Here is a 19,733-nt window from a genome sequence, read left to right as displayed (position 1 = left end):
TATACCATGGCTCTATTTATATGTCCCCTAAATCAGCCCCACAATGCACTGCAATGCCAATTTTACCCAGTTTTTTCATCAAGCTTTGAATGGCTAATAACACAACTCAACAAAATGTACAAAGTAGAGCTAGTGATAAAATGCAAGCAAAAAGGTTTCAAAATGTTTTGAAATAAGTGCTATTTGTGTTGTACACAGTGATGTTTTTATTCTATTACTTTGGCTTATCTGTAACATTTCCCATGTGCCTCTTGGCTGTTGTTCACTGTAGTGAAGTCTCCTTAAAAGTACAAAAGCATATAGTTAAGAACCTTTAATATACAGATACCTTTATTGACATCTGCAACTGCTTTTTTTATATAAATATTTTTACTGGGAGAAATATTTTATTTTTTATATTTTTACTGGTAGCAAGATGATTCGAAAACTTGAGTAAAGTAAGCAATGCTAATGGATAGTTCAGATAGTTAATAAAATAAAAATCAATTTTGTCTAAGTGTCTAGTCGTTGTAGCACTTTCGCACTAATTGGGGACACTTTTTGCTCACATGCACTACCACTTCATTTAATATTGTATGCACACAATGGTCAACTCACATGTTGATTTTTACGGAAGGAAGAAACCAGAGAACCGGGAGAAACCCCTCATAGCATAGGAGATAACAACACGTCAAAGAAACTCAATTCACATGTGGCGACCACAGGGCTTGAATTAGTGACCCGAACCATTGGACTCACAGTGGTGAAAGACGACGCTTTAGCTGCGAACACCAACCATGCTAACCAAAAAATACCCATGCCCTAAAAAGCTGTAAGTGTTATGCTATCTAGAAAAACAAATAAGTCATTTATAGAACAAAGCCTATCCAGACAATAATTATATATATTTGTTGAATTGTTTTGAACTTCCTAGTATTCTCCCTATATTCTTATCAAAATATGCCGTTACATATGAAAAATAAACTTATAGTAATTCAGCAGTGGATATCTATAATATTGCATACAGGAAAGACCATTCACTTTCATTACCATATCGTAAAATCCTAGTAAGCTTCCCTTGGGAATACCAAGACAATAGGGAAATTAGCACAACAAAAAAGCTACCACAAAGGATTCTAGTAGGAGAAAGACGATCGAATGAGCCACATGAGTCAATGAGTCATGAGTCAATGAGTCAAATAGGAAAATTAATAATATTTTATATTCTAGTTGTTGGAATACCACCAAATGATCTGGGATAGGATATTGCTACCGTTTGTTATAGAAGGATTCAATGGCCACCATCTATAGCAGGGCTAAAATGCGCAGATAGACTGGAGCGAAAAAACAAATCGGTAAGTATTCGTGCAGCTTTGCAGTGAGATGTTCTGATAAAAACAGGTCTTATCTCAAAACCTATCAAGTCTGTTAGTAGTAAAGATATTGCAGTTCAATTTTCGGTGCATAAAATATTGATTATCGGTTCAAATTTGAACAACATTAGAGTCAAGTTGAAGTACAAGTCCAGTGAATGGTTTGAAAATTCAAAAGTTTGAAAAGTCTAAGTTGGTTGGTGTTTTGAAACAATTACCATGAGAAGAAATGGTTGAAGGGAAGTTTTCTAACCCTAACCCCAGTTAATAGCCCTCTCAGTAACAGTATAAGCCCACTAGTCTACTAATGCAAATATCCTTCCAGTTATAAGTACTTTTGGTTGAGTGCACTTGTCTACTAATCCAACACCCCTCTGTATGTTTCATTCCCTACCACAACCCACCCCTATGCTTTCTGACTTCAATTCTTGGCTTTCACGTGACGTCACTGACCTATTTCGACCTATCCAAATATGGGCGTCCGCCATCTTTGTGCCCCTCCGAGTGTGAAATGTTATGATAATAGTAGGCCATTTTTATAGTGTTTAGAGTTTTAGCTCGCTTCAGAGCCAAATGACGTCTCAAAACTTTGGAAAATGGCTGTGCCAGTGCTCTCGAAATATGGATCAGGTCTTGAAAGTCATGTAAAGGAACGTTATTTGAAGAAGATCGAGGCAGTAGGCGTTGATCCAGTCACCATACCAAGTGAGCAGTTTGATCCTGAATGTTTGCCTCCAATAGAGCAGTCAGATTTGTTTAGTTACTTGGTTTTGCAGACGAGCTATTATACGAACGATCAGTTTAAAAATTACAAGAGTTTGGAAGCATATAATCAAGTGGTGTCTGGATTTGTGGCTTCAGTAAGAGGACGAATTATCTCAAGCAAGCATGTGGTCGTGGCGAAAGTTCGCCATTCCCAACGCATGAATGACCCTCTTGCCGATATTTGGATCATTGCCGGCAAGGATGGTACGATTTTTTCTGCTCATTGTTTGGGTTGTAAAGCAGGCCTAGCAGAATCTTGTTCGCATGTTGCCAGCGTCTTATTTTACATCGAATGTTGGACAAGAATCAACGGGAAATTAGCCTGTACCCAAGTTAAGTGCACGTGGCTTCTTCCCACGTATGTCAACCAAGTATCTTACGCAAGGGCCAAGGACATAGATTTCTCTTCTGCGAAAAAACCCAAAGAGATTCTAGACAGTAACATTGATAAATTGAATGATGAAAATTTAGGACAGTCTCGTAAAAATCAAGCTGGACCTGGACGAGACCCGAACCCTTCAGCCCAAGTTTCAGCAGCGGAAAAGGAGGAATTTTACACAAAACTCTACAACTGCCAAACAAAAGCTGCTTTGTTAAGTTTAATCGACCCCTTCGCTGACCATTTCATTTCCAAAAGTCGAAATGTTCCAGTTTTATGTGATCTTTACGAGCCTTGTAATTTAGATCTAGATTATCTAGAACTGTTGCGAAAGTGCTTAGATGTCAAGCTGAACATTTCAGACGAGGAGATAAAAGCGGTTGAGCAAGACACAAGAGATCAAGCTAAGGGCCCAGGTTTTTTTAGACATCGTGCTGGCAGAATTGGAGCCTCTGTATGTGGTGCTGCCTACAACACCAACCTAGCTCAGCCCTCCCAGTCACTGATCCAATCTATCTGCTACCCCCACTTGTACAAGCTGGATAACAAGGCCATTCGACATGGCATCAAGTACGAACAGTATGCCATTAATGCATATGAAAGCTTAATGAAAACAAAGCATATTAACTTTGAACTTAAGAGATGTGGTTTGTTCATCAACAGGAAATTTCCTTTCATCCATGCAACCCCAGACTTTTTAGTTTCTTGCAATTGCTGTGGATTGGGATGTGGAGAGGTGAAATGTCCCATTTCCATCCCCAACTGTGACTTTAAGCAGTATGTTCTACAAAAAAACTCTTGTCTTGAGGTGGTAAATGGCCTAATGAAGCTAAAGAAGAGCCACAATTATTACTTACAGGTTCAACAACAGTTGTTTACTCTGCCAGAAAGAAAATATGCTGACTTTGTTGTTTGTGCTGTGGATTCAGATGGAAATGCACACATTGTGTGTGAGAGAATTTACCCAGACCCCCACCACTTCAAAACTGTCGTGAAAAAGCTTGAAGCATTTTGGAGGATTGGCATACTCCCTGAGATCTTGGGACGGTGGTACACAAGAAAGTGCAATGTTATCATTAAAGTTCCAGGTGATCAAGCAGTCTGCTTTTGTAGAGGACAGTGCAGTGATGAGATGGTCTCCTGCAGTAATGCTGACTGTCCTTATGGCCAATTTCACATAGAATGTTTGGCTGTAGGTGGGAAGTCCATACCTAAAAGATGGTATTGTCCTCACTGCAGCAGGCTGCCACAGTTTAAGAGAGGAATTGGGGCTTCAAAAGCCAAGCCGAAACCATCTACTGTCAACCAAGCTGCAATGCAATGCAATGCTATTTGTGTTTGTAATGCAAAGGCACTCATAAGTGATAAACTGGTCGAGTGCCACAATGCCAACTGTACAAATGGTCATTTTTTTCATCTTAGCTGTTTGGGATTGAAAAGAATGCCAAAGAATCACCAGTCAACGTGGGTGTGTGGTGCCTGTAAAGCTAAAGAAAACAAATCATCCACACCTACCACTTCTACTTCTTCAAAGACAACCTCTGCCAAGCCAAGCAATTCACCATCACCAGAAACTTCAGAATCACAAACAGATGATTGTAATAGTGACAGTGAAGATGATATTGAAATCACACAGGTTACAACCGGTGTTGTTGACAAGTATAGTGCCCTTGCAACACTAAACAATGCTGATTATGACCTCATCAGTGATCCTGCTGGATGGCTTAATGGTGATATAATTCAAGCTACCCAAGTATTATTGCAGAATGTAAACCAGTCAATTGAGGGATTTCAGCGCCCAACCCTAGGAAGAGTAAGGAACTTTGATGTAGTTTCGGGAGAATTTATTCAGATTTTGCATACAGGGACTGATCACTGGGTATGTATTAGCAGTATAGGATGCTTACCTGGTGTTGTAAATCTTTATGATAGTCTCTACCATCATGCAATTGGCAAGGAAATAGAGGAGCAAGCAAATGACTTAATTGGTGGAAGACTAGTTAATTTAGAATTTGTACCAGTTCAGCAACAAAGTAATGGTAGCGACTGCGGAGTTTTTTCAGTTGCTTTTGCTACGTGTTTGGCTTTTGGTACTAACCCCAGTCATGTAACTTTTGATGTTGCTAAAATGCGTCCCATTTATTAGCTTCCCTTAAAGGTGGACAAATAAGCATGTTTCCAACTTTTTAATTCATTCTTTAGCAAAGAAAATTATTAGTGATAAGTAATAGTCAGTAATATGACATAAATATTATAATAAATAATTCTTAATAAATAACCAAAAGCAAAAAGCTGATAATCAAAATAAATACTTCATTTAAGCGATTTAAATCGGACATCTTTTCATTGGAACTCAGTGAATAAAATGTAAAAATGTTTGTGTCTGAACTGTCCAGCATTATCAGCTTCTTACTTTAGGCTCAGTCAAAACAGATTAATTCTGCTTTGAGAAATACACCAACATATTAAAATCTTTTCTTTCGAGATTCAATCTACATCTCTTATTATGAAATCTAGTGACAATATTAAAATAAGCAGGAACCCATGTTCAGGGAAATGGTGTATCAGGGAAGAAACAGTAACATGACAATGAGTCATACATAGAGCAATATTTCTAGCAATAAAATTAATTAATAAACATTTCAATTGCTATTGAATATTATTAGACCTCTGTTTACCTTTGGCATAATATTTTTCAATTTCTCTCTGGCTAAAAAATTGTTAGTTGAATCAAAATCAGTATTCATGTGTTAGCCACAGTTATCTTCTTAGCACATAATCTCAGATGAAAAATTAGGCCATAGGTAAAGAGTTATTTTCACTTTCTTTTTCCTTCATGCCCTTTTTCATATCAAAATTTAATTTTTAAGATTGTTTGCCCCCTCCATATTTGGACTTGTTGAAGAACGTGAATAAAATTGTTGCTTTATTTCTAGTGAAATAGTAATTGTGATTTTAGTGTTTTGTGCCTGTCGCAATGTAATAATGATTTCTCCTGGTATAATGTTATTATAGAAAAAACTTTAAACATTGTTACCACCCCTGCTTTTTATGAAAAATGTACTACTCAAATGGCACTATGGAAGGACAAAAATTAACAAGTGCAGAGCAAACCCTTAAAATGCGGTCAACGATTGGTACCTGGAATTCAGGTGACCCATTCTGGTTGCTGCTTACAAAGTTTGTGGGCAGTGTTCCTTCCAGAATAGTGTATTTTCGCCGCAGTAGACCAATCACTCTTTCGACGTGTATCCTAACACTGGCTATCCCCCTTGAATGTTCAATGTCAATGGGATCTAACTGGGCTTTCCCTTTGGTAAATGCTGGAATTACCAGTTTTCCATGCTTTAAACCAACACTTTCTGTGATGGTAAATCCCCGATCAGCCATGACTGTATCCCCTGGGGTCAACTTATCTAAGAATCCACAATTCTCAGTTAAATATTTATCTGAGGTGCGGCCACCCCAAGCTTTAGAAACAAAGCAAATTGTACCTTGGGGAGTGATACCAATAAGGATCTTTATGGTGTTGTGGTGCTTATAAGATGAGAACGTTTGAGCTCTGGCCATAAGATTTGTTGGTTTTTCAATAAAAACTTCAAAGCAATCGATTATGACAGTTACTTTGCGCCTAAATGTATATTGAAAGCACATTGGCATAGTTTTCCACAACTGTTCCCTTTCAGGCCAATGGATAAAGCGAGGAGGACTGCACGGTTTGCAACCCTTCGTTTGATTGGTCAATCAATTGGTCTCAGTAGTCTCGGTGATCTCGGTGGTCTAGTAGTATCGGTAGTCTCGGTGGTCTCGGTGGTCTAGTGGTCTCAGTAGTCTCGGTGGTCTCGGTGGTCTAGTGGTATGGGTAGTCTCGGTGGTCTCGGTGGTCTAGTGGTATCGGTAGTGTCGGTGGTCTAGTGGTATGGGTAGTCTCGGTGGTCTCGGTGGTCTAGTGGTATGGGTAGTCTCGGTGGTCTAGTGGTATCGGTAGTCTCGGTGGTCTCGGTGGTTTCGGTGGTCTCAGTGGTCTCGGTGGTCTCGGTTGTCTAGTCCGTTGTCTCAGTCAGTCTCACTTATGCACAATTTTATTTTTCAATTTTATTTCAAAAAACGGGCAAATGTTAGTGACTATTACCAAGCTATCATTTTTATAACATTATCTAAGAGAGTCGAAGCCATGGTTAAGTCGTAATTCGAGCATAAAGGCTTCTCTAACAGCTATATTCACTTGAAACTGCGATAGTTAAAAATTACAAGTGGTTCTCTATATCCTAAATAACAGCTTAATCGACAACAGTTAGCATAAAAGCATTTATATAGCATAACAGTTCATGACTATTAACAACTTCACAACTAAACTCTGACTATCATTTTTTCCAATATTCGAGAATCCTTAAGTCATGATACAGTTCCAATTCCAGTATGAACAGTAAGACTCCACCGTCTGTTTTATCAGTCACTTGGTTTACAACTTTGGCAGAACCAGTTTCCCTTTGGTGCAGCTTTCATTTTCAGACAAAGCCTGCAGATGGAGTGAAAGAGGGACAAAAAATAAGTATTTCACATTCACCTTCCTCATGTACTCAAACTCCTTATATTTAAACTGTATTATGATGAGTAAATCCGATTCCAATGCAATTCCCTAAGCATTCAATCCATGTTGTGGAGATGTTTAGAAATATTAGAACTTAATACACTTGACTTGATAAGAGGTTTCTAATAACTTTTTATATATCCCCTTAATTTCAACCATTTCCTTAATTACCCATTGCTGTTTGGGTTATTATATGAATTTAAATTAAATACTTTAACTAACAAAGACAAAAACACTTACAAGTGAAACCACTGCCCACAATGCTCGCATTGAATCCAAACTATTTTAGTCACTTTCCCCTTTTTGGAAGGGGGGGTTGCTTTCTGGCAGAGACTGCAGCACTCGTCAGTTCTGGATCTATCACCTTAACAACAACAGGTACACATAGCAAGGTTAAGTTAATAATAATTCTATGACTTATAAAGCATAACATCAATTATAATAGCCTATTATCCAAGTAATAATAAAGCATATAAAAATGATAAGGAATTATCATTATCTTTGATCATGAGGTATTATAGATATTATTATAGATTGTACTATAATTTTAAAGATAAAATTGAATTTGGCTAAGAAAATTGGAGTTAAAGTTTATGCAAATCAGGACGATTTTGTATCAGATACAACCTCCTCCACAGACAATGATTTCTATTTGTGTTTCCCACATTAATTATTCATGGATTTCAAGATGTATATTTATATACATATATATACACTCGATTGGAGAAACGTTGTAGTAAAAATTCACCGTAATGGATTTCAGTTCTCTGATGCTGTGGGTAAGAGAGTTCCATAATTAGGTGCTGCAATACCGATTTGTTATGATTAAATGTAATGATTTATAGTGCATGACATATTTGCTGGAAAAAAATACTCACTCTTTTTAGAACGAGGCTTTAGACCTATGGATCCCTCAACAAACAGCTTCCTTTTTAATGGTTGTTTTGCTAACTCTGCGCAAAAACAAATTCATACATTCTAATTTATTTATTTATTTATTTTTATTGCGTGTGAATTATAATAGTGAAATGCAATTACAACAGCTTTTGTAGCTTCAACTTTAATTCACTTGTCAGTATTGTACGAGATACGTATAGAACATGTATACGCTATTGGTAAAAAATTTACTTGTGACATGGTTGTGAAGTTGTTAATTTAATTAAGCGCAATAGCAAATCCTTTCATTTATTTTGCGCGTGAAAATGTTCCGTGTGCCACGGCCTTTAGGGTAGTAGGGAAACGATTGCGTGTCGTTCTTAGAACGGCTGCAATCATAATCTATTATTGAGAGCAAACCGTTGTAATCAGTCACTTACGCCAAGAAATCTAGGATAAATCGAACGTACCTTTATCGCGTGAGTTGTGTGAGGATGGAAAGGGAGTCGCATTTAATTTGTCACCTGGCAACCAAAACCAAAATAAAGAAAAAATTCATACCATTATCGAAGTAAATGATTAATGTATAATATAAATGTGATACAAGGCTCGTAATTTACCTATCCCGCATATTCTTATATAAAAGTTGTTTATTTTGTGCACACCTTCTGTCCTCTGACACGACGCTTGCTGTTGCCTCTCAGATTCCCCGCTGGCTAAACGTATGCCTGCCAGGACACCCTTTAAGAATTGAAAAATTAATCCATTAATTGATAATCGCAAAATCTCAAACAGTCAACGGTAGATTTAATTCAACGACTATGTTACAGTATATTGCCTTTTTTCTTTCACGTTTTAGAGGGAGGTAGCTATAGTGGGATCGTCTTAAATTTGTGTAAACGTTACCTTAGTAAAAGTTTCCTTCTTTCCAGGAGACATCAGCTGGTATCGTAATTTCGATGGAGGAGAAAGTTCCTGTCAATGTTTAGAAAAGAGAAATGTTAGCGACGTTACTTTTGAATTATTGAAATTACAATTAATAATGCATACAATCGCATCCAGTAACTCACATCAATAACAGTATGCTTTTCTGGTGGAGTTTCGGTATCCTCGTTATCTGAAATGATATAATTATAGTTTATTTTGTAATGATTTTGTTTTTACTCTAAAAGATGAAAAAACTGCATGGTTCGCATAATTCAGTGATATTGGGTGTACCTGCAAGAAAGTTTTGTTGAGATCTGGTGGACAGTAACTTGTACACCTCCTCTATGTCATCTTTTACGGAGAAAAGCACATCTTCCTCATCCCTATCCTTATCCTTGTCACTGAAAAAAGTCTCGGCTTCTGGCGCCTCTTCTCTTGACCCGCATTCTTTAAACACAAACAAAGAAAGTAGAATTAGCATAGTGTGGTGACAATTTCATACAGTAATTATGGATGACTACTTAACGACACAATCAGTCAATTCGAAAGGAATGTTTCTTACTGTATTCGATCAAATGAACAAGTTCGTCTCCCAGAAGGCTTTTAGGAATTTTGTATCCTTTTGCCTTTTTGACGAGGCCGACTGCTTTCTTCCGCACATCCGCCATTTGCGCTTGCTCGTGGAGTGCAAAAACCATGGTTGATGTTGTAGAGTTGTCGGTTTTGGCTGCTAAGCACTCCTTAGTTTCCTATGAGACGAAGAACAACTTTGAAACCAGATTTCACCATTGACAGCTAAAACCTAAGTTCTGAATCGTTACCTTATTGCCAATGCTCGTAAAACCAGCCAATTCACCGTACGTGATTCCTACGGCAGGCACGAAATTGCCACCCACCGCTACGTTAACACACGGGTTCAGCCATTTCAGCGGCTACAGAAAAGTTGAAAATTAAAGAGAAATGAAAAGGGTGAAAAGTTAGTATGTATCATAGAGTGGTTTCATAGTTAAACCTTTTTAATATGCTTACCGCATTTGAGCTCATTACGGCTTGCGCAAGCTCTTTTCTGAGCCGCTCCCAAAAAGACGAATCCTGAGCACTGGACACATCTGGTTTTCCGCTCCGTATCATGTGGGTGAAGGCATGGCACAAAACTGAGTAGGGAATGGGCGTCTCAATAGCCACCTCGTAAAACTGCACCAACAGAAAATAAAAAAATAACTCTAGAATCCACGATAACTCGACAAAAAAGCTATTACCAACTCTACTTACAATAGCCAGTGTGTACAGGAGGCCGGCAACACCTTTATGCCACCTCGGTTGTTGTTCAGGAACAGCGTTGTGTAGCACTTCCCGGAATTTGCTTATCAACTGCCGGCTTCCATGCAACCATTTCTGCGGGAAGAAGAAAATAACCCAAGCCACAAGGAAGCCCTAAAAATAAGAAAATAACTAAAATGAAGCACAATAATAACTTGATAATGTGGAAATTAAACAGATGCAGTTTGTTAGAAAGAATACCTTGTTCCTTTTTACGAGTGCGAGCAGATCTTTGTTCAAGGCTGTTTCATTTTCCAGTACAAAACTCTGATCTTGAGTGAAATGAAATCTCATGGATCTGCCATATATTCTTTGAAAAAAAGAAAAATGTAAGAATATAGATTGCAGAAATAATGTGAAACAGGCTGTTCGTAACATTATAAATGCTTTAAATTTACCTTTCTCCCTCCTTGGAGTTGGAAGCCATCAGAATGCTCCCTGAGGGCGCCAACAAACCAGTCCTAAGAGAGCCTTGTGGTAAGTCACTTTGTATTTGGAGGAGAAACTCTGACAGGGAACTTGTCATTGTGGGGTCGTCTAGGAGTGTGGTGAAGGTGGTGCTTGTTAAAAGGGACATCAATACTTTCCTGAGAAGAGCAAAAACCTTAGCACAAAGGAAAGCATGTGAGCGTTTACATTGACGGTCTTAACTTACATGGACACGCCGCTGATGGTTTGATTTCCACCAGAGCAGAATAGGGGATGCGCACTGCCAACTATCCCCTGTCCCAATGCTAAAATCTTAAGGGAGAGAGATTTTCCCACATTTCGATCTTTGGAGAAAATAAGTCCAATGGAGCTCCCATCTGGAAAATATTTAAAAAAAAGAAAATTAACAAAAACCTTTGGAAAACTGACAATGAAAACTGAAAATCCCACCTGAGAGGTCTTGACCATGAGTCCTGAGATTTGTTTTAATCAAGCTGTACACTATGAAGGCTGTGCTTAACAGAAACGGAATTTCGTTGCAGCCAAAATTGGAGGACAGTTGGATAAACCTAAAGTAGATAACGAAATTAATTCATCAGCTAAATGCGGTCACAAAGGCAATGTCTTCGCTATCCCAGTCCTTTTGCTCACCTTTTACACGTAGCTTTCAAAACTTCCTCGTTCAGAAGGTGAGGATCTAATGTTGTACTGAATTGGTACAAATTAGTGTCGTCGACAAAAAAACGGTGATCCCGCGATGCAACGATTTCCTTATGGTAAATGTGCAACTGAAATAGCAAAAGGAAAGAAGAAAAGTAAAATACACAATATAGCAAACATAAATTAGATGTGAGTTTTAAATCATATAAAACCGTACCTCTCTTGAAAGCAGCCAGTAGCCATTTTCCTGGTAACCGAGGCGTTTGGATTTGTGGAAGGGAAGCGGACTTATGAGATCATCCTTCAGGGAGGAGTAGTAGTCTGCCAATATGCTGGCAGTCACTCCACCCCCCAGATTCAAGATCCCCGAGCCAAATCTACCCCTCAACTCCATAACAAATTTGGCCTTCGAGTCGAAAGCATTCGCAGGTAGAACAATTGTCCTAAACAAAGGCAAAAAGGTATTACGAACTATGTAGTGTACTAAAGATCAATTATTAGATATATCTACATACATATGTATCCCCCTTTTAGGAATATACAAAAAAAATCTACAGATAGCAGACCGCATGTGACCTATGTTTGCGCGAATTAATAAAGAAACCTTAAGAGAAACATGAGCAACACCTACTCTTTAAATCAGATGAATTTGAAACTAAAATACAAACGCACAGGAATTAGATGATTCGATTTCAGTATAGTAACATTAATTGCAGTTACACCTACTTTGTTTCTAAATTTCCTCGCGTTATAGAAGTACATGTTGCAATCCAATAGCCTTGTTTCTCCTCTTCCGAAGACATCAACTCCCCTTGCAGCTTGAGAGAGAAATCTCCAAATACATGACGTCCATCAGTGTCGCAGAAGTAGGTCTTTCCATTCTCGACGCGAAATGTAAGGCCGCCACTCTATAGGAAAGAGGAAAGAAAAGGGCAACTAGAGCTGAGTCTGCAGTCAACTTGTATATAAATTGAATATTGTATATATTGAATACCATACCTTAGGGTCACTGGACCCCAATGCGGGTGTTTCAGTCTGTCGATCTTCTCTGTCTTCCATCCTCAAAGATTGAGATTAAATTGTTCCGCACGTCATAAACACGAGGTTGCGAGTGAATGAAACTACCAAACGCAAACCTTTAAATACCCTCAGTCGCATAACGGCCAAAATAGGATGACGTTGACAGTGACAGCTAGCGTTTCCTTTGAGCCCAAGATAAGCTTTGACCGACTTGATCGGACATGAAGACATCAGTAATAAAGTCCTGAAAATCTGGCCTCCGAAACTGCGTACAGGGGCCAATGCAAAAGCCTACGCTAAACAAGGGGTCACGAATAAAAGATTTTCGACAAAGAAGGGAAAGAAGAGAGTGAAAGTCACAAAAAGGAATAGCGGCAACAATGCACACCTGCAGCAACGGTCACAGATTTTCATTCGCTTATCTGCGGACCACCATACCTGTCGTTAATTTCGTTGCACTCTAATTTTATCGAAATATCCAATCCTGCGGAAGCTCAGATGTTTTGTAGATAGAAAGACATAAATGGGTAATTATAAATAATGACAGTCCCTGCATGATGCATAAAGAACATTTTTATATCAAATATACTTCGAGCAGCCAACGATTTTTGCCGAAATAAAAATGACTATTTTTTTGAATGATAGTAGTCTATTTTTTTTTTGTTATAAACAACAGGTTTTTCTGTGACGTTTATGTACAAACTTAGTTATCAGGTACAAGTTAAACAAATAATTGTACTTTGAACCTTGAATACGTAAGTAACTTTAGCATGATTGTTTAAATGATTTATTAAAAAAAGAAGAAAAGAAAAGAAAATTGTATCGTTTCGGTAGCCACCCGGCAAAACTCAAACATAAAACTATGACTAAAAAACGTTTATGAACAAAGCTAGGATAAGTATTAAAGGACACGTTACCACTTCATGATAGGATCGAATGATATCCAATTTCGGAATTTAATAGAACGGAATTTAAACTGTTTACTTTAAGTGTTTTGACAAGTTGAAAATACATTGACCGGGACTTTAACTTTGCCGCGTTCACGCAAATTGAATTTAATTTATAAGTGTTCTTATCGCAATTTCCGTTTTTTTGCTAATTTACACCATTCTTGAGTAATCACTAAATCGGGCTTTTAAAAAATAAAGAGTCTCGTCAAGTGTGCGCTTATCACTAAATGATCAATGTTGGTGGTCTTCGTTTCTCGATTATCCTAAAGAAACCTTAAATATTCAATGAAATCCAATCCATAAATAGTACTCAAATCAGAAAAAGGGCTCTCAAGCTCAGTGTTGCAGTTTTTGAATTTCGAGCAGTAAAAATCCTATCTTACTTAAAGGATGAGTCAGCGTGGCCGTGGTTGCTGCCCAGGCTGCAGCGCAGAATATTTTAACAGATCGAAACCGCCAAATTGTACAATGTGTAGATACGCGCTGGGAGGAAGATACGAGCAAACTTCAAAAAAGAAGAAGTCTCTGTGTCCCTTAGCCGTCAAGCTTACAGAATGTGACTTCAGCGTAAAAACAAGCAACAGAGATGACCGTTGTTTTGTTTCAACAAATGAAATTCTCTGGTTTTGCAGTGTCGAAGAATGTAAAGTGAAGAGGTCATTGTTTGAAAATTCCTCCCGCCTGGAAGAGTTTTCGTGCAAGCACGTGCAGAATGCTAAGAACAATTCCGTGGATCCGTTAGCCGTTCTGACACCTCACTTGACGACTTTCCTTTGCAGTAATTCGGTCAGAGAGCAACTGAAAGCCATCGTTGAAGAAGATAGCAATCGACAACCAGTCATCCAAGTGTCAGAAACTTCATACGTGGTGTTAGGGTCCGCCACGGCAAGCAACCCATTAGGCTACTGCCATGTTCGCAAGAGCTCCAAGCGTGATGGAGAATATGTGTGCGCAGGGAAAGATTGCCGTGGCTATTCCTCAAGAGCCAAGCAAAAGAAAACAAAGTCGATGTGCCAACACGTACTTTTACTGCGTTCCTGCTTGCAGCCAACTGAGAGTGCTGCACCATCTGAATCTAGGTTTCCAATTTCAACCCCTTCATCGATCCCTGAATTACCAGCTCAGTCTAGTAAATCGCAAACCAAACGAGCTTCAACTCTTAATTTAGCAGAAAAGAACAGAAAAATGCCATATAACATCCCGCGTGATATACTTAAAAAAATTGCGATGAGAGACGCTTGTACATTACTTAATGTACAGGGAGGATGGCCCGATCTGTTTATCCCAGCGGAAGAGACCTGTCAGCTTTGTGGGACGTCACTAGGAATGCCAATTGACCATCCAGGACAACATACGGATCAGCCGTCGTATCTTATCACTGAACTGAATCCTTTCAGAAAGGTCCAATTGAAGGTGAAATTTTGTCAATCCAATGAATGTTTGGCAATGCATCAGGCACAAGTTGAAAAACTAGGCAAGTATTTGAATCCGCTATATGTGTTATGCGACGGGGGCGTTGTTAAATATTAAATTTCCTTTTCAGAATTGCCATAAAATATACATAACGAGGAGAGTGCGTGTATTTTTTAAATATCATATGAAACCGAATTCAATAATCGTTTTATTATTTCTTCAAAATATTTCCAAAGTTTTCATTCATACTCTGGCGAATCTTCCCTGTTGGGAAGCCCTTTTTCAATAATGGGGCGTGCGGTATGACCTCATACATACGATCATTGGACGAATGACGTTTTCTTTTCAAATTTGTTAAGTCATTGCTTGCTATGAAATTGACCGGGGATAGTGCTCAATCAGCAAGAATATATTTTAAATAATCAATACTCTTTCTTATTTCTCTTTTAGGATTGTTCAACATCAGTGATAAGATTTTGGTTTCGTTTGATATCCTTCTGGAGTTCAGAGAATTTTTCAAAAAGGGACACCCAATAGGAAACGTCATAGGAGCTAAGTTGATGACAATGAAAAGAAAGTGTAAAGGAGTAAGTAAATAAGGTGTTAAAAAAGAATTAAAAACTCATTAATAATTCATGAAGGAAACACAATGGAAATCATGACCGTGAAGGAGATTTTATATATGATAAAGATTCGTCTTCATTTGCATAAACTTTAACTTGGATTTTCTCTATCAAACTTGGTTCATTTCGTAAAGAATTCAGTACAATATGATAACATTCATCATGAGTTTTTTAAGCCGTTCAATAAACTCGCAGATCGTGTTTTATCGGGTATAAAACCACTCGGCTACGCCTCTTGTTTTATATCCGATAAAACACTCCTGCTCGTTTATTAAACAGTACATAAATGCCAGGTTAATTATAATAATTCATATGCATGTTACAACTTAATTGCTAACGAGTAAAAACTATGTTTTCTTTAAAGGAAAACAATCCGACGGACAATCAAATTGTATACATGGAAGAACTGCTATACAATGGATTTTTTAGTTTTGAGTTGGTAGCACAAAGGAGCTTGGATGATGTGATATGTGGAGTTTGTGGAATTTCTCCACAAATATGTCTTGGAGATGGAAATGAAAAGAACTGTTGCACGAATAGCCAGGTGATTTTCACATTAACATTCTGTCTGTGAATGCAGTTATTTACAACCTTTATTGTAATTAATTTATTTTTATTTTGCCTTCTTTTCCACGTAGATCGTTTATACGAAAAAGGGAGAACCTCAAAAGTCCATGATTTCCTTGGAAGAATTACTTGCTATTCTAAGACGTCGCTGGCTAGAGAAAACTGTTTATACAAGGATTCAAGAACCTTTTTCAATAGCGTTAGAGCAATTGCCACCACTTATACCGCCTAGCTTGGGAAATGAAAATATTCTCAACACTGAAATTTGCAAGAAAAGTGTTTACCTAAAGTCAAACACGCAACCCACAGGTATATATATATAGTAGTACACATTTATACGAATATCTAATGAGATGCAAAATATTATATATCATATAATATATATTATATATTGTTTGGAATTTTTTATCTTCTATTGTATCAGAGACATAAGCATTTCACAAAGTCAAGTTTCCACAACATTTTGTGGTCAAGGAGCCACACCTATTTACATTCTGCATCGCATTTGGTACATTGCAGTTCATTAGATATCTCTATAAAGCTATACTACAACCTTTTTGTATATATATATATATATATATATATATATATATATATACACTTAAACTCAGCCATTTGCAAAATATATGGCCGTTTCAAATATAAATACAAGTATATCGAAAGTATATCAGACAGGGCGGGATATCTTTCTTGATATTTTTTTCCCCAGAAAGCCCTAGTGATAGACAACTCGAAAAAAAGATCAGGGATGATATCCCATTATTTTTGATATGTTTTTGATATACTTGTATATATATTAGAAGCGGCCATAACTTTTGCAAATGGCGGTATGTGTACGTATACAAAGTTGTTTTTTTCATATCGCCAAAACATGTCCAATGTGATAATAATAATAATAATAATAATAATAATAATAATAATAATAATAATAATAATAATAATAATAACTTTATTTAAGTCTCTATCTTCTAGCCGGGCACAAGTACCCTACTAATCGGGGAGACTTTAAGTTTGACAATTTTTTAGGTGACCCTGCCCTTCTTCATAAAATGATTGTTAGTGGTTCCATCGAAATGGAGAAAATTAGCAGCTATACCATGGAAGATGTCGTTCGAGCTTGTTCAGCGTGCGGAATACCAACTTCAGGAAAATCCAAGGTATTTTATTACCCACAAGTGCCCAACCACAAACATCCCATACTGTACACATCATTTAAAAATAGCATTACGTTGGTGTCTTTTAATTTTTACTTGAATTTTCAGGAATATCTGAGTGGAATGTTGAACAGTTTGTATGAGGCAATATTGGTTGGTGTCTGCCCTTGCCATGGATTTGGTAGCCTCCCAGGCCACACCGGAGGATTTTATCATATTGTCTGTCGTCATGGGGTAATAAAGTTAATGTCGACGTATATGAGATATTCTATGCCATGTACAGTCTAAATTAATTGAGATTTTTTTTAAATTTTAGACAACAGTTGCATCAAAGTTCCTTACTTTAACGGAATCGGTGAGGGATGCTGCAGATTTGTACCTTTCTTTAAAGTACCCACCTACTGTATTCATAAATGACACCCCATGTGGGTTTGTACGTCACCTTGAGTGCAGAGATCCAGCAAAAGCAAAGCAATTATGGGGAGATAATGCTGGTTGTTTTGAGAAACCCGAGGTCGGAAAGGAACCATGCAAGGTATTATAATTATAAGGTTTTACTTTATTTTCTCTATTTTTCAATGTAGTAATTATTAAGAGATCAATTTGAAAATCGTAACCATGGTTTTATGGTAGCCTATGTACAACCGCTTCCCAGCCATTCCCCCTACGGGAATAAAACCGGGGGTGAGGGGTGAAAAGCGGCTGTACATTTACTTCTTTATAAAAACTGAATACTCGGTTAAAATATTAAATGTGTAAAATAATTTCTGACTGTCAAGTTTATTTTTCCTCACAGGACCAAAATGTCCCAGAGCTTGTAACCCCAGAGTACAGCGATAGCTCTCTTGATGGACGTACTGGGAAACATTTCGTTCTTGGGGACAGATTTCACGCTGCTGCAGAACCCCATAAATCCCCTCTTTGCGAATATCACGACATTAACTTATGTCTTCAAGCGAATGCCATTAAAACAAGCACACAAGAGTCGCAGAATAACAGAAAAAACACAAAGAGATTAAGAAGCTCATGTATGCAGAGCTTTGAAGTGCACATCTTATATAATTACTTAAAGGGCCACTTGGACGAAAATTGTTCCAAAATTAAAACTCTTTCATTCGAGCTGGAACTTTGCTGAAATAATCTTGAACACATTAAGAACCTCTCACTGAAATATCTTTCTAATATTCGAAAGGGAAGGGCCAAAATTTTACGATTTATTTTCGTCCGCCATTAATTTCTTTGTGTCACGGCCAACGAGTCATTATGTACAGCAGTTTTACGCTGTGACGTCATTTACTCAACACTGTCATGTTAGCGTCGTTTTGACTATACATTTCTTATTAAATTACCTGAAGTTTATTTGATGTTTTAAACGCGTTATCGTGAAAAGAATCTCTAAACAGACTTTTTTTAAACCTTTGATACCTCTTCAAATACGATGGAAACTCCTTTGGACGCTCGCTTTGTCAATCCTGAAGAGTTAGAACCATAAATTATAATGTATGAAGATGAAGCCGAACTAGAAGAAGAAGCAATGCTTGGGAAGAGGTTTTCATAAAAATTCCTTACGTTCATTTCATTAGTATTTGCTACCTACTGTCCATGATATAAAGATCTTAAATTTGAAGTTTCAATGTAATCTAATAGTGATTGATGTTATGAAAACAACCGATTGCCTTTTGAATTCTGCGTTGTGATATAAAGATTTGTGACAATATACTTAGATCTATGTGCCGAATAATTTAGAATGTGAGCTCGTAATTCTTCTAGCTGATTTACTACAGAACGGTTATTATTTGCTTCAAAATGTTTATTATGCATTGAATAGGTACAAACATACGATTATCTAATATCATCTTTGTAATAGAACATGTCAAAGGTTTCTTATTTATTACTCGCGCGACAGCGGCGTCTGTCACTCAGCTCGTAGATTTTTCTTTCATTGTGTCGGATGTCTCGCGGACCCAAATTGTGGGGTTGTTCTTTGCCCTTGTATGTAAATATACCTTGAAAAATTGTTATCCTTAAAATGATTCGAATCCCGAATATCTCAGTCACTTCGCGCGATGGAACCGCTAGAATCTCGTCCATGCGTCCTACTTTGTTGTGATTCTTGGCTTGCCGAGATGTATTGAAATTTTCGAATTATGATCGTCAGTATTATTGAAACTGAAAAATTTCAGCGCCTAGACATTGTTTGGTCATATAGTAGTTAGGAAACCGAATGAAACATTAAATATTTTCTGAATAAACCAAATAAACCGAGTTTTACGAACATGGCACATACATTACCCACCAATGTTTTGGTTTGGGTTGAGTAAATGACGTCATAAGTACTCGTGCCAGTCTTCTTGAGTCGAATTCTGTGATTCAAAGAAATTAATGGCGGACGAAAATAAATCGTAAAATTTTGGCCCTTTCCTTTCGAATATCAGAAAGATATTCCAGTGGGTGGTTCTTAATGTATCCTAGATTATTTCAGCAAAGTTCCAGCTCGAATGAAAGAGTTTTAATTTTGGAGCGATTTTCGTCCAAGTGGCCCTTTAATGGACTATTACCAAAATGAGGAAATTGTAACGAAACAAAGAAAGCTCTTAGAAAATCATTTGGGTCGAGGTCAAACTTTAGTAAGAGACGACTTACTTAGGTTTAAAATAAATGTAGAATAAATGCAATTGCCCTATTTCATAACAACGTCAAATCAAGC

General features: G+C 37.5%; 3 protein-coding genes and 1 pseudogene across 4 annotated transcripts; 2 read left to right on the top strand and 2 right to left on the bottom strand.

Moving 5' to 3' along the window:
• Positions 1-1,780: 1,780 nt before the first annotated feature.
• Positions 1,781-4,747, top strand: LOC148912147 (uncharacterized; annotated as a pseudogene).
• A 1,745-nt stretch (positions 4,748-6,492) lies between these two features.
• On the bottom strand, positions 6,493-10,668 carry LOC148912146 (uncharacterized). 2 transcript variants are annotated; one of them, XM_089028478.1, is made up of 14 exons: positions 10,609-10,668; positions 10,412-10,520; positions 10,163-10,324; positions 9,920-10,084; positions 9,712-9,822; positions 9,453-9,639; positions 9,182-9,337; positions 9,034-9,080; positions 8,870-8,938; positions 8,629-8,704; positions 8,434-8,487; positions 7,966-8,040; positions 7,328-7,451; positions 6,493-7,015 (listed from the first exon to the last, which is right to left on the bottom strand). In XM_089028478.1, exons 1-14 carry the CDS (start codon positions 10,635-10,637, stop codon positions 6,946-6,948), a joined length of 1,434 nt encoding a protein of 477 aa, XP_088884604.1. In that variant the 5' UTR covers positions 10,638-10,668; the 3' UTR covers positions 6,493-6,945. The 2 variants fall into 2 exon arrangements, with proteins under 2 accessions (XP_088884604.1, XP_088884605.1); XM_089028479.1 differs by having other exon boundaries at positions 10,163-10,285.
• A 374-nt stretch (positions 10,669-11,042) lies between these two features.
• Positions 11,043-13,686, bottom strand: LOC148912145 (uncharacterized). Its single transcript, XM_089027971.1, has 4 exons — positions 12,026-13,686; positions 11,517-11,742; positions 11,291-11,427; positions 11,043-11,208 (listed from the first exon to the last, which is right to left on the bottom strand). The coding sequence occupies exons 1-4, from the start codon at positions 12,100-12,102 to the stop codon at positions 11,043-11,045; spliced, it is 606 nt and encodes a 201-aa protein (XP_088884097.1). The 5' UTR covers positions 12,103-13,686.
• Positions 13,660-18,161, top strand: LOC148912144 (HMG domain-containing protein 3-like). Its single transcript, XM_089027970.1, has 8 exons — positions 13,660-14,743; positions 15,133-15,269; positions 15,670-15,849; positions 15,944-16,181; positions 16,899-17,029; positions 17,135-17,260; positions 17,343-17,561; positions 17,823-18,161. The coding sequence occupies exons 1-8, from the start codon at positions 13,660-13,662 to the stop codon at positions 18,159-18,161; spliced, it is 2,454 nt and encodes an 817-aa protein (XP_088884096.1).
• The last annotated feature ends 1,572 nt before the right edge of the window (positions 18,162-19,733 follow it).

The sequence above is a fragment of the Actinia tenebrosa genome, unplaced genomic scaffold (assembly GCF_029948245.1).
Source record: "Actinia tenebrosa isolate PJP-AT-01 unplaced genomic scaffold, QUT_ActTen_1.0 PGA_scaffold12__29_contigs__length_12842862, whole genome shotgun sequence".
In the NCBI taxonomy this organism is placed as follows: Eukaryota; Metazoa; Cnidaria; class Anthozoa; order Actiniaria; family Actiniidae; genus Actinia; species Actinia tenebrosa.
This window is presented reverse-complemented; position numbering and strand designations above follow the sequence as displayed.

Excerpts from the sequence above, each read along its gene's own strand:
- LOC148912146 (XM_089028478.1), bottom strand. The coding sequence starts at position 10,637 with ATGGCTTCCAACTCCAAGGAGGGAGAAAG. Across the intron at positions 9,640-9,711 it reads TTACGAGCATTGGCAATAAG|GAAACTAAGGAGTGCTTAGC; the intron begins GTAACGATTCAG and ends TTCGTCTCATAG. Across the intron at positions 8,041-8,433 it reads ACACAACTCACGCGATAAAG|AGTTAGCAAAACAACCATTA; the intron begins GTACGTTCGATT and ends GTTTTTGCGCAG.
- LOC148912145 (XM_089027971.1), bottom strand. The coding sequence starts at position 12,102 with ATGTCTTCGGAAGAGGAGAAACAAGGCTATTGGATTGCAACATGTACT. Across the intron at positions 11,428-11,516 it reads ACTGGCTGCTTTCAAGAGAG|TTGCACATTTACCATAAGGA; the intron begins GTACGGTTTTAT and ends TTGCTATTTCAG. Across the intron at positions 11,209-11,290 it reads TTGAAAGCTACGTGTAAAAG|GTTTATCCAACTGTCCTCCA; the intron begins GTGAGCAAAAGG and ends TATCTACTTTAG.
- LOC148912144 (XM_089027970.1), top strand. The coding sequence starts at position 13,660 with ATGAGTCAGCGTGGCCGTGGTTGCTGCCCAGGCTGCAGCGCAGAATAT. Across the intron at positions 17,030-17,134 it reads CAACTTCAGGAAAATCCAAG|GAATATCTGAGTGGAATGTT; the intron begins GTATTTTATTAC and ends TTGAATTTTCAG. Across the intron at positions 17,562-17,822 it reads TCGGAAAGGAACCATGCAAG|GACCAAAATGTCCCAGAGCT; the intron begins GTATTATAATTA and ends TTTTCCTCACAG.